Source organism: Gorilla gorilla, chromosome 1, assembly GCF_029281585.2.
Source record: "Gorilla gorilla gorilla isolate KB3781 chromosome 1, NHGRI_mGorGor1-v2.1_pri, whole genome shotgun sequence".
Classification (NCBI taxonomy): Eukaryota; Metazoa; Chordata; class Mammalia; order Primates; family Hominidae; genus Gorilla; species Gorilla gorilla.
In genome coordinates this window covers 26,508,696-26,523,064 of record NC_073224.2, presented here as the reverse complement: position 1 = coordinate 26,523,064, position 14,369 = coordinate 26,508,696, and the positions used below count along the sequence as shown (strand labels likewise).

Genomic DNA, 14,369 nt, shown 5'->3' with positions numbered 1-14,369 from the left:
AAAAAAAAAAAAAAGAAGAAGAAAAAAGAAAAAAAAACAGCTGATATATGAGCCGGAAAAAAGCAACATGATGTCACGCAGAAAGAATCAATTCTCTGAGCAGAATGTGGAGTAAAGGTATTAAAGAAAGAGTCTTTGAGTGCATCTCTTTAACAAACATGGTTAAAAAAGCACATATTATAAGAAACCAAAAAAAATTGAAAGCAAAGCTAATTAATATAAAAGCAATCTATATGAACCCCATAAGGATATAACTACTGAAAAACCACCAGGAAAAAATTTGCTTTTATCTGCCCAAATGTACCACTGAAACTCTGGATTTAAAAAATATATATATGGACATTATTTTACAACAGACGTATGGTGCTTCGGGCATACAATGTTACTTTAAGTTTTAATATGTTTTATTATTTGAAATCTCCTTCTTCCCCAACCTTGATCACACTCCTTACGTAACGTAAGCACCCAGTGAATTTGAATACAGTAAAGAAGGAACAGAATTTGAACAACTGATAATCACTCAGAGGAAAGCATTACAGATGTGATAACTTAAAGTCTCTGGATACCAATAAGTTCAGTATATTTCTTATCTGCTCCAGAGCAGGTTCCTGTGTCTTTGGGTCCTTCATGGCAATTAGCAATGAGCCATTCCAAATAATGGCTGCCCACATTCAGCATTCAGCCTGACAACGCTGGTATCCACTAACTCTCAGATCAGACACTTGAACCTGGAAGATCCCTGCTATTTGTCCTTTCTTTTCACCAAGCCTCAACTGGGTGGGATCCTCACAGGTCCCTATTTTGAGAAATACCCTTCACTCATTTCCATGCTATCCTCCCATCTACTCATCCCTAAAAACTCAGCTCAGAATGAGTTTATTCCAAGAATAAACTCATTAAACTAAATAAACTCAATAAAATAAGTAGGTCAGCGTTCTGACATCCAGCCCTCCTGTACGGCTCCCAACCCAGGCTGCAAGAGGTCCATACCCAGATGCTCTAAGGGGCCATTTGCAAATCTCTACCAATACAAGTGACATTATTTTCATATCTACTCATGCTCTTCTCAGCTCTCAGAGAGCACAGGCTCTACTCAGCCAGCACTTACCCCAAAAAATCTAACCTTGAAGATCCATTTGTATAGTACCACCCACACTCAGCTTGATTTTTCCCAATAATGAGAACAGCTAAGTCCTCACTGACTATGTTCTCTTGCAAAACTCTGCATTAACAGCTGTGATCAAACGTACAGCTCCCCAGGACTAGGGATACAGACCAGCCATGGAATACCATGAAAGTGGCTGATCAGTGGCAGGATGGGAAGAGAGGGAAGCAGAGAAGGTAACGTCTGTGAGGCTGACCTCTTTTACAGTAAGTTTTGGCCATCACCCCTCACTTCTGTAACAATGTGGATTCATGTATTGATGAAAATTATGTAGGGTATTTTGTAGTTTTCCAAGAAAATGTTCATCTACAAATGTCTGAGTGAATCTGAGGTTTTGGGGAATTTCTTATCAGAACAAAACATTTTTAAAACAATGATCTATTCAAGTGGCTACTAGACATAAGATTAGTCATGAGGCCCTTGACCTGCATTATTTATCTTTGTGCTATAATTTTAAGACAATAAAACAGGAGAAACTTTGTCCACGTGCCCTTATCTACTGAGCTTTATGGCTGACAGCTGTGTGTGTTAACTCAGCAAGGGTCTGCCTTTTTCTGAAGAGAATAATTCAGTTTAGAATGGTACATAGGTGCCCTTATCTACTGAGCTTTATGGCTGACAGCTGTGTGTGCTAACTCAGACAGGGTCTGCCTTTTTCTAAAGAGAATAATTCAGTTTAGAATTGCATATACTTTGGATCCCTGTACTCCAATCTATTTTAAGTCATGTATTTTACCTATTCCTCTCTAGTATCCAGAGTGAAACATTCTGAGATATTCTTGATGATCCAGAATTTATAATGCTAGGATTAGGTCTTACTCAATTAATCCAAACCTAGGATGTTTTGCTATAATGGCAGACTGCTCTATGTCTCATTTATCAAATTATATGTAATGCCTGAAAATCTGTCAGAGAAAAATGACTTGACAATCTCTGCTGATTCCTCACCACATGTGCCACCAGAGAGAAACATAGACACAGAAGGCAAGGTCCTCAAAGAGGGCAAATTGTAACTCTTTCCCCTCCTGTGCAATCCACTTTTAGGGCATGGTATTCATAGAAACTATAAGGATTAATTATTATAAGCTTTAGCCTATATTTTCTCTAAAAAATATTTTCTATAATACTGTTGTCCCCTTTCTCTGCTTCCCCTCATTACCAACACTCTCCAGAATTTATAAGGCATCTACTTCTTCAGCATTTACTCATTGTCTTGTACTAAAACACTCCTTTGCAGCTCACCAATGCCCCTAATCAGCAAAGATAATAACCTTTTCTTTTTTGGAGTTCTGTCAACAGTACTTGGCATTGTTTATTACTTAAATCGTGAAACTCTTACCTTCCTTGGATTTTGTTTACAGTATTTTTTTTTGCTCTCTAAGTAACCATTCTTGATGTTCTTCAAAGACCTATTTCCGAAAACCCTGTAAATGTAATAATTCTCCAGGGTATTCAAAACCTTTTGCCTCTTTCTCTACTCTCCTTCAGTTTTATCTACTTTCGGAGCTTCAAGCATTATATATACATATGTTCAGATAATCCCCAAATATGTCATTTCTTGCTCTAATCTCTCAATTAACCCCACATGCTAATATTTCCAATCTGCTGGATTTCTCCAACTGAATGACCTGCGGGTATCTTATACTCCGATAAATACCTGACCAAATGTAACCTCTTCTTTGAAACGATTCTTTTTCTGAAATATGTTGTCTCTATTCATGATACCAACAATGTTCCAACTACCCAGAGCTGAAATTTCAGCACCAAGTTGGACCTTTTTCTACTTGCCATATTACTCATCGCCAAGTCATGTTGACTTTCTCTCTTCTCTGTTTCTCACCCCAGCTCCTGTTTACATCTCTTCTATATTCCCAGCACTCTGTAGATGTCTCCACTGACACTCATCACAACTTCTTGTAGAGTTAGCTCTATATGTGCGTGTCTACTGAGCTGTAGTTCTAAATTTATTAAAGTTAGGAACTGTGTTATTGTGTGTGTGTGTTTATCTTCAGGCCTCAGACAGCTTGCCGTACATAGGTGGCATTCAGAAATATCTGAACGAGGCCGGGCACGGTGGTTCATGCTTGTAATCCCAGCACTTTGGGAGGCAGAGGTGGGCGGATCACCTGAGGTCAGGAGTTCAAGACCAGCCTGGCCAACATGGTGAAACCCTATCTCTACTAAAAATACAAAAAAAAAAAAATAGCTAGGCATGGTGGTGGGTGCCTGTAATCCCAGCTACTCAGGAGGCTGAAGCAGGAGAATTGCTTGAACCTGGGAGGCGGAGGTTGCAGTGAGCCGAGACCATGCCACTGGACTTCAGCCTGGGCGACAGAGTGAGACTCTACCTCAAAAGAAGAAGAAGAAGAAGAACAAGACCTATCTGCTAAATGGATCAGCGGGCAGCACCACCTATTTGAGGCAGCACTTCCAACACTATAGCCTGGGTTGCTGTCTTGGCCTCCAGGTGCCTGCCGTGGCCTCCCAACTCTCCCACTCTCATCAATCATACTTTTGCTGCCAGACTGTATTTCTCAGAGGGAAGCTCTGATCATTCTTTCACATAAAAAGCTTTAACAGCTTCTTAGTATTAATGAATTAGGTTAAAAAATTGTGATAGAATTTTAAGAAGAAAATTCCTGATTCTGACAGTTAATATCCATTACCATCTATATAACCTACCTTTCCCCTAAATTACCAGCTTCCACACTTTATTTATGTAGTTATCTACATTTAGAAAATATGTTCCTTTGTTAATCTCTGACCTACAAGTTGTTCAAGATCAACTTTGACTGGCTTGATTTCCATAAATCTCTCGCCCCTCTATATCCATCCAAGGTGGTCTTACTTTACTTTGAATTCCATCTCACTGCCTGGCTTTCACTAGGGCTATACTCATATTCACGTATTTAGCTACTGCAAAGTATACTCCAGACACGACAGTACTGACCTTCGATACAGCAAATGCTCAGTATATAATAATTTCTTGTGCCAGGAAGTATCTAAACATCTCATGGAAACATTGGTTTTAACTGTGGAAAAGTTAACTCAAACCCACACAACTATTGCTACTCATGTCTGTTAAACACTTAAAACCATTATCATAGTGTTTATCATGCGAATGAAGACATGCTTATTTATTCATAGTGGCAGGGCAAGTTTTCTACCTATTAAGTTTATACCCTACCAATATTTTTCTATACATACAAATTAAGTTCCCTTTAAAAGTTAATACTATTTGAGCATATATTTTATATTTTATCATGATCATTTTCCGAAAGTATTATACTCATATCCATCATAATGTTAATGACTGCACAGCATTTTGTACAGACATGCGCCATCATTTATCATTTCCTTATTCATATTTTCCTCTATGATTTTCTTTCTCTCTGAGGTTAAATTCTAGCTATGTTTGGCACGAAAGTACTGTAATAACATAAGTTACTTTTATTATGCACCTCATTTTCTATGGGTTGGAATTTTAAATGGCATATGCTCCTTTTTTTGGGAAATACCAACGGGAGAAGTAAAATTTACCAACCCTTTTTCTATTAGTAGAAGAAAAACTGAAGATGAAATACAGTCATGCATCATTTAATGATGGGGATTCAGTCTGAGAAATACCTCATTAGGCAATTTCACTGTTATTCCCATAAGACCATGATATACGTACATCATAGAATGTACTTACACAAACCTAAATGGTATAGCCTATTGCTCCAGGCTACGTACCTGTGCAGCATGTTACTGTACTGAATACTGTAGGCAACTGTAACAAAATGGTATTTGTATATCTAAACATATCTAAAAAAATTAGTAAAAATATAGTATGGGGCCACTATCATACATGTGGTCCAAAATTAATTGAAATGTTGTTATGTGGTGCATGACTATAATTAAAAATATTCTGGTGCAGTGTCATTAGAGAGAGGGGTAGTCTAGGGTTAGTCTAGAGCCCCAAAGGGACATCAACTGAGGCTAGCACAAAATAGCGATGTACCTCTGATTTATTCTATGAGGGATACAGAATTGGCCATTTCTTTTTTGGTGTATAGTTCCATGAAATTTTTCCAGCTTTATGGAGGTATAATTAACAAATACAGATCATATATATCCAAAACACACAATTGGATGCTTCAATATATGCATAGTATGGGCTCAGCGAATAGTTCTAAGGGTGAGGCTGAAACTGAATGGAGATAATAAAACACAAGACAGGAGAGGAGGAAAATAGCAGAATTTGCATTGATTTATTTGAATTTTTCTCTATTTTCTCTTATTTTATTTTATCTTTATGTAACTAAGTGATATCTAGATTAACAACACCCTCTGAGAACAAAGTTCCTATTCAAAAAGGCTAACAGACCCAGGCAGGAGTAGGAGACTTCAACGTGTCCTCAATTTCATGACGTTTAAGGGTAACTTGGTGCCTTGAGATATTCTAGCTACTTGCGTGCACTCACAATCCACAGGGGGATACTGGCCCAGAGTACTGGATGTGGTGCTTATGAAATGATGAGGGAGGAGCTGCTCTCCTTCCCAGTGAAGGTGGGAAAGAAGGCCATGTCCAAGTGGGAAGGGGTGGAAATTCACATCTTGGAAAGTAACTGCATTGCCTCTCTCCATGTGGCAGCAATTTGTGGAAACAAAGCACGCCGCTGGGATGGATTCCTGCTGTTATTTTAACTATAATCAATTTTATAGGAAAATTATCATTTGAAGAAGTTTGAGGACATGTTTTATACTGTTGCAATCCCATATCACATGACTGGCCACTTGCTACTCGGTAAAATAGACAATAAGTGAAAGAGATGAACTGACAATTCCACTCCAGCTGCATTCCCCAGTGTTATGTAGTGCAGGAATCTTTCCACTTCTCCACCCTCTCACGGAGGCTGTATGCAATCTCATCTCACTCTGTCTAATAGGTGGAGACCATACTGCCTTTCAGCACAGCATCGATGTCAAGTCCAAGGAAAGTCTGTATTTTCTCCAGTGTTCTGCTTTATACTGTGTATTCACTTTTATAGAAATTTTGTTCCGATACAATCTAAAAGCTTGGTATGGACTTTTGGGCAATGTAATATTAGAGAAGTAAACTTGCTCCGTAACTGATTCTCATGTATATTAAATTCTAGCAGAAGTTTGAGTAAAAGGACGTGATATCGCCAGCAGAATCACAACCGAGTCCATAAAGAACGCTTTGCTTTAAACAGAAATGAGGAAGCATTGTTAAGAGGGGAAAGCTTCAGAAATTTTATAGGTATCTTTACTTCATTTTCTTCCAATATTGGTCATTATTTTTAAATTAAATTTGTATATGTGGGGTTTTCTTCTGAACAATAAATGCTGGCAAAAATATCAGATTTGTGGAAACATTAAAGAAACTAATGTCAAAAGTACCATTTATCACAAATACTAATACGGTGATACATGTCCGGCCTCTATGTGTAGATTGTGACATGAGTGATACTTTATCCTTCTATCCACCATTACACTTAGCAGCAAAATATAAAGAAACTCAACATCTAGAACACATATCTAAACTTGTAGAAACTGTTTTTGTCTAGTGTTTGTTTCCATGAAGACACGGACCAGGGAAATGAGCGGATACTCTCCATACAGCCCCACTTCAAGGTCCTCAGGTATTCTTTGCAACTGCATATACACCTAAGTCATACAACAGTACTTATTTTTATAGCTGTTTACCTAGTCACCATTTCTTTCTCTTTGTTGGAAGCATGTCCTCCAGAGCAGAGAGGTCTGCTTGCTGCAGATAAGAAGTATAAACGATGGTTTTTGAAATACTGATCAATTAAAGGAAGAACGACCTGAAAGAAAGGAAAAGAAGACAGATCTACGTAGTGGAATCTTTCAGGGGATGAATGGGAGCTGAGGCTTTGGAGCAGTCAGAGTTCTGTTCACATGCAACAGGTCTCCTTATGTCCATGCCAGGCACATCATAGTATGCCTCTCTTAAATCTCACTCTACCGTCTCCAGCCACAGTGGCAGGATGTGATTATGGGGAACAGAGCAAACTTGCAACAGTTTGGAATTATTCTCACTATTTTCTCAAAATGAAATATTCTCAATGTTTTCATATAATATACTTCAGTGCCCAGCAGACCCCAAAATAATCCATGACTACCATATGTTGAGTCTCTACTATGTGTGAACATTGCAACTGATAATAGCAACTGCTCTGTAGGGTAGATGCCATCATCCTTGCATTATGGGTATTAAATGGAGACATAGAAATGTGTGACTTACCAAAGGTCACATTTCTACTTAGTTGCCTACACAATATTATTTTAACCTGGCCTTTCTTAAAGTGCACTTTCCATTTCTACACGTTTCATCCTGATGGCCTTGGGCCAATTCCTGCTCCTCACTCTGTCCACTCACATCACCTGGCCTCATACACGCCATTCCCTCTGTCTGGCGTGCTCTTCCCGTACTCCATATCCTATTCACTCTGGTCCTCCTGTAGATCTCAACTCAGTGGCAATTTGCCAGCTAAGTCTTTGCTGATCTCAACTAGATAAAGTCCCACATTCTGAGCTCTGATAACATCATCTGCAATTTTACATTGTATGCGTGGGACTTTGGATTAAAGTCTCTCTTTCCAGGAGCCTATGAGCTACACAAAAACAAGAAACATTTCTGGGTTTGTTTCCCATTATAGCCCTTTCCTGGCCTCCAGAAGTATTAACTGGTCTCTTCTGTTTGTCACTGAATCCCTAGTGCTAAGGACTGTGACGGGCCCATAGCAAGAACAAGATCGGCACTACCACTATTCAAACTCATGTCTATCTAAACGTACTTCTTTTTCCTACCATGTGGTAGAGCACAGCTATATATAATGGGGACTACACCAGCTTTTATTGCTCTTCCTTGACAATTGGGACATTGCTTGAATTTAGTGACTGGAACATAGTAGGTACTCAATATGGTAAATGAATGAATTATAGACTTAGTAGAAATTAAGCCACATTAAGCATCTGTAAACAGATGCATCAGGGGTGCTGAGTATACGGGCAACACAAGAATGCATTTTAAAGGGAAAATTAGAGGCTGTGAATACAGCATTCTGATAATTGGCTATCAAGGAAGATTACAATCTCACAGAGACCGGAGATATATATATATGGATCTATCAATTGATGAATTGCTAACTATGTGCACCCCAGGACAAACTTTGGATCTTCAAATGATTGGAACAGACTCTGAGTGCTATATTGAATGGGAAGAAAAGACAACAGAAATGTGTTTTACAGTAAAGAACACAATTTTGAAAACATACTACAAGCCAAATATTCATCAATCAAAAAGCATGCTATTTTAAAGTCCACAAAAGTTGTATTTATAGCAAATTATCTGTAATCGCTGAATGCAAGTACTTTAAAAGGAAGCAGACAGCAGTAATTAGGTCTTCAGGCTCACTGCAAGGTGTCCTAAACAAGAAAGTTTACCCAGGGGCATTTGTATATTCGTGGCCATCCCTGGGCCATACCCTAATGCCTGACCCACACTAGACACACAGTAAATACTGAGTAAATGCATTAAATCATTTGGAGACTTTACAACTCTTCATGTCCATCCCTTTTTGGCTGAAAAAAGTGATGAATTTTCCAGTAATATAGCAAATTCCTGATAAATGCTTATGAAATAAAATAAATAATAGTAATGGGATATATTTTGTATATAAACAATTTATCCTCTCTGATCTTCCATAAAATGAGCAGGACTAAGGTTCCACAATATTCTGTACTAAATGTTCTTATAATGTGCCTATTTATGAATTAACTCAGACTTTCCTATTTATAAAAGAAATTCTCAACTAGAAATTTTAAATCATAACAATATCCAAATGTTAAGAAATAGATATTTTTTATTCCATATCATACGATAAAACAAAAAAAAAATGCAGACCTAATTAAACCTCAGATACAATGAAGTCATTTGGAGAAGGTATGCGGTAGGGAATGCAGAGTTAAAGTCTGACCAAGAATGCTGGGAAGATGATTCATGCAGTTATTTTCATGCCACAGAATATTTACGTGCAGTAAAATACACATTTGTAGACAAGTATGTTCTGAAAAGGGCAACGATCTAATGAGTAGGGTATGTAAACAAACATATTGAAGCAAAAACAAGATAGATTGTATACTGTACTTTTGCAAAGAACTTGATTTCTTGTTCATAAGGGAAATGTTCTCCTTTGCCTCTGCTGCCACCATCTGTAGATGTGAAGAGTTTTTAGGTAAATGCTGCACTGGAAACATTGCAAGATATTCATCCATAATGCAAAGGTTAGAAAGCATTGCTAAATGTATTATCCCGCTAAACTGAATGTAAAAAGCCAACCAAAAATATAAAGGCAAACTTTAGCAGTGTCATTAAAAATAAAAGGATGTTTAATACCCAAATCTAAATTTAAAAAGCTATTGAGGACAGCCCATAGTTGTGGTTAGAAACACAAACACATTTGTGTAGCTTTGAGATCTTATTGACATAGAGAGGGGAAAATGGAATAGAATAAAGTAAAAATCCCACATTTTCAGTAGCCTTTAAGAAAAGAAGCTCACTGGGGAAGAGGACAGTGAGTGTAAATTGAATAAACATAATTGGTTAGATATTAACCCTGGCCTCTAATAATAAAGATTGCCTCTTCGTGTGACCGAAAGTTAAGGCTTCTCAATTTAAGACACAAACTAAAAAACTGCAGGAAGTCAGGATCTGGGATGAGGAGGAGGACAGCAATTTTAATATTAGGTTGGCAAATTAGCATTCCACTAAAGCATAAAGAAATTTTGACCTATGTCAAAAGATAATTTTCATAAGTGAAGCAAAAACACCCAAGTTTTCCCCATGGTTTAGAAAATGATCCAAGGTCAAGAATTGATTAACCTAATTCATTTAGCTTAGAAGGTGGCCTTTCTCACCTCCTTCATGCATATGGAAAAGGTTCATGCATATATTAATAGACGAGGTAATAATAAACTATAATAACAATGATGGCATGCAGAACATATTGGAGAACTATCAGGTTTTAGTAAAATTTGTAAGCAGAGCTTCCAGATATTCAAGAGCCAAGCTGACTTTTGCTTGAAGAAGTTATTTTGCAAAATAATAATAATAACTTGAGATAATAGTTCATCAAATTTTAGACAAAAATACAATATAATTTGTAGGAAACTTATGCAATTATTTTGCAATATCAGAATGCTCTCCCCATGAACAAGTAAAAGAAAATTATGGTTTTTTAACACTTGCGAATTTCATTTGCATGGCACTTTGGCATTTGAATCTCTCTTAAGCACATTATGCAAAATGGCTGGATTCATATAAGAGACTTTCTCATATAAAGTTATGTCAAGATAAAATTTTGTACACAGCCAAATCTGCTCATATTTCAATGAATTAAATAGGAAATGTCTTTTACTGCATTTAAAAAAAATGCTTATGTGCAAAATGTGAAAAAGATGTGGAGAGATTACAATCTATGGTATAGTAATACAAAAATTAGAAAAAGGCATATGCATATTTTTACTACCACAATGAACTTAGGTCTAGGAATGGCTACATTAGAGATATGCTGCAAAATCTCCAAAGTGAAGGATAAGGGGAGAAGGCAATATAGCAGTTTCACTTGCGATAACAATGAAAGATAGAAATTAAAATAAACATGATATTGACAATCACAGCTCTATCTGCTCCTCTAACAGAGTTCTTGTACCTAATTTGCCCTGGCCAAGCCATCTGAAAACGGCACACACAACATCAGGAGTTGTGAAAAAGGTTATTTGGTTGGGCTCTGTCATTGTGGCCTACTTTCTGTCCTGTGCTCTGTTTATAAGGCCCTCTACCCTGTGGATAGAATGAAATGTGTCAAGTGGGTGGATGTACCCTGGAGCAAGATTCTCACCACCCCCATACATGAAAACTGTAGTAGGTAGTTTATTCAGAAATTTGAATAAAGTGTGAATAATACCTAAATACATTTCTTCTCTTCAAATTGGTGTTTGTGTTCTCCAATGTGAAAGTAAAAAACAAATGACTTTCTTGTTCCTTTCTCCAAATGATGACTCTTTCTTTCTCTCCTGTCCCTTGTTTCTCCAAAAACAAGACTGGATATTGGAGTTGCTACCCATATCGGATCCTTTCAAATGTGGATCAGAAATTGCAATATTTAGCTTTGTGTGTAAAAGCTTCAATAATTCACCCCTACCTCATTTTTGTTCTTCGGTTAAATTTCATTAATTCAGATTAATTTGGCTACGTATCAGGATAAGTCAGGAATCATATTTTTAAAAATTCTTAGTTATATGAGTCATAGAGAGATTACAGATTATAAATTAGCTTGTAGTGTAAGCTTTTAAGAAAAAGAAGGGCTCAAAGAGAGCAATAATATAGTATTTGAACTGTAGAGGCAGGTTGAAAGAGAAGTCAATTGTTTATGAGAACGATGCTCAATTGGAAAATCTTTAATCACATTTAGGATACAAGAGGCCAGAAAGAAGAAAATACCAGAGCTCTAATTTCTACAAACTTTAATCTGATGCTATGGCAGAAACTAGATTTACATCCTAAGACAAACAGCAGCTAAGGGATCCAAGACGAATGGTCCCAGAGGAAAGGTGTTGAATGACAAAAGGAGTGAGTGTTAAAAACAAACAGAAAACCTCGAGAACAAAAATGAAAATAAATGAATAACCACCAGAAAAGCACACTATTTTCAAAAGGGAACAAACTGGAATTCCTTGCATCGTATTACTACGCAGTGGCTGGAAGGTGCTCTGACATTAAGGTAAGAAATTAACAAGTCGAATTTTAATTCAACAATGTGGGAGGACCACAAAATAACAGAAGTGACCGGAGGCTGCTTTCATCATCTGTGCTGAATCTAAGACTTAAAGAATGAGGTTTTAACAGGAAGGGGAATATCACACTCTGGGGACTGTTGTGGGGTGGGGGGAGGGGGGAGGGATAGCATCTGGAGATATACCTAATGCTAGATGACGAGTTAGTGGGTGCAGCGCACCAGCATGGCACATGTATACGTATGTAACTAACCTGCACAATGTGCACATGTACCCTAAAACTTAAAGTATAATAAAAAAAAAAAATTTTTGAGACAGCACTGGGCCAGACGGGGAAGAGGTCTTTAATTGTACCCTAAGAGCAATAATAAAGTATTCTGCACTGCAGTTACTCTAGTATTAACGTGTTTCCCTGCAAAGGCTAAACTCAAGACCTCTATAGTGTTTAGAAATTTTGAAAATCCATAGTTTTGGAAGTTTTTCTTATGAGTAGAGCAACTGATTTCATAGGCAAGATTTAACTCTACCTTAAAATTCTGATGTCCTTCCAATGTATCTTTCAAAATGAAAAAAAATAAATGCCAATAAACATTATAAGGAGAATAACTTATATGTTAGATTTTTAAAAGTTCACAGACTTTACCCACTCCCCAAGAACTTGTTCATCCATTGACTGTTGAACTCTACTTAGTAGTAGGATGAATAGATGGGTTTATACCATCACAAATAGCTCAGCAGCCTGTGTTGTTCTATATCCTGATGTTGTAAACATTAAAAACAACAAACAGTGGGCTATTAGCAATGGGACTATGGTACCTACCAAACTCCAGGATATACTGATGGGCTTCATCCACATAGCGAATGAGTTGTTGGAGGAAACTATAGGCAAATCGTTTCTCAATAGAAGGCGTGTCCAGTTCCAGGTCCTTAAATCCTCTGGAACAGCAAAAATGAAAATGGGAAAGCAATTTGTACAAAGCCTCTTAGAAGGTAAAATTGTGTGTGTGTGTATATATATATGTGTGTGTGTATATACATACATGTATGTTTATATATATACAAATTTTGAAGTTTATCTAATGTTATTATAGCTCAAAGAGAAAGTTAAGATTTAACCTATAAAGAATATTTTGCATATGATATAAAGCTTCAGTGAGTAACTCTCTTACTATGCAGCGAAGTGTTGCATTTACAAAAACAGAGTGTGATTTTTTGCCTGGGGATTTTGCCTAAATGGTGGATGGTGATTTATGTAGCAAAAGGAACTCAGTTATGTGGTACACACCTAGGGGTGTTAATGTTTCTGGTGTGTGTATTTTAAACATATGAAACAGTACCTCAAAAGTGTAAACAGATCATTGAATTCATTTTCACCTTTAAATATGATGGAGATATTTAAATATTCACTCTTATGAAAAGAGTGTGTACTTAGGGTATGTGTACTTTTACCTGGATACAGCATATCCATTGATCTGCAAGAACTTGAGGATGTCCTGTGCTTTTTCTCTATCCTTGGCTTTCTCTTTGGCTGTCAGTGTATCATAGGGCACCAGCAGAGGATGGTTTCCTCCTCCTAAGAGTATGTCAGGACAAGAACACAGCATAGTAATTTGAAAAGAATCTGAGATGAGACACAGATATATAATTGGACCACACTATAAAACTTTCCATATCCTTTAATAATACATAGAGCATATAAGACTCTTCTGCCTCTACTGCCTTTAATGTTTCAATTAATTCAGAAAAACTACTCATAGAAAGACTGTGCATATGCCTTCTAAGAGGCAGTTAAAACATGAACATGCATGCATTTGTAATACTAAGTGACAATAATATCTGCACTCGCCAATGAGAGGGAAGCAGCTCTATTCTCTTCTGTGTTCAAAGCAATTCTGAATGTGGAGAGTGGAAACAAATGCTAAATCATACTTAGCTGGATTTAGAAAAGTTATAAGGCATGTTTCAGGGGTTATGCTTCATCTGCTGCCGCACAGAGAGAAGAGAAAAAGTCTTAAATATGGAATTTGTATTATATCTCTCAGATCAGAGAGTACTTCATAGTCACATTATTTATTAATACACAAAACCATATGTAGATGTGCTACATTAAAAGTGGATCACTCTTAAGTGTCTAATACTTGACTTTAAACCACGTGGACAAGTACATTTTAGCAAGAGTCTAGATTCCTAGTATACTTATCCTGATAATACTTACTAAAAGTAGTCTTTCTTTCAGATTTAAAAATTCTAGAAAATATGTAAATTTAAAAAAAACTAATAGGGAGAAAAACCTTTCTAAAATTATAAATTATGTAAAAATTTTGGTTAAAATTTTGCAAAAATTATAAAAAATTAAACTTAATTTCAGATGTAAAGA

General features: G+C 36.8%; 1 protein-coding gene across 3 annotated transcripts in view; it reads right to left on the bottom strand.

Annotated features, from left to right (window-relative positions):
• The window catches only part of RYR2 (ryanodine receptor 2), a 790,171-nt gene that overhangs the window by 147,052 nt on the left and 628,750 nt on the right, over positions 1 to 14,369 (bottom strand). For all 3 annotated transcript variants that reach the window (XM_063708024.1, XM_063708025.1, XM_063708026.1), the window contains exons 58-61: positions 13,442 to 13,565; positions 12,813 to 12,928; positions 9,345 to 9,409; positions 6,878 to 6,999 (exon numbers count right to left, since the gene is read on the bottom strand). In XM_063708024.1, the coding sequence (XP_063564094.1) occupies positions 6,878 to 6,999; positions 9,345 to 9,409; positions 12,813 to 12,928; positions 13,442 to 13,565 (427 nt within the window). The remainder of the gene's footprint in view (positions 1 to 6,877; positions 7,000 to 9,344; positions 9,410 to 12,812; positions 12,929 to 13,441; positions 13,566 to 14,369) is intronic.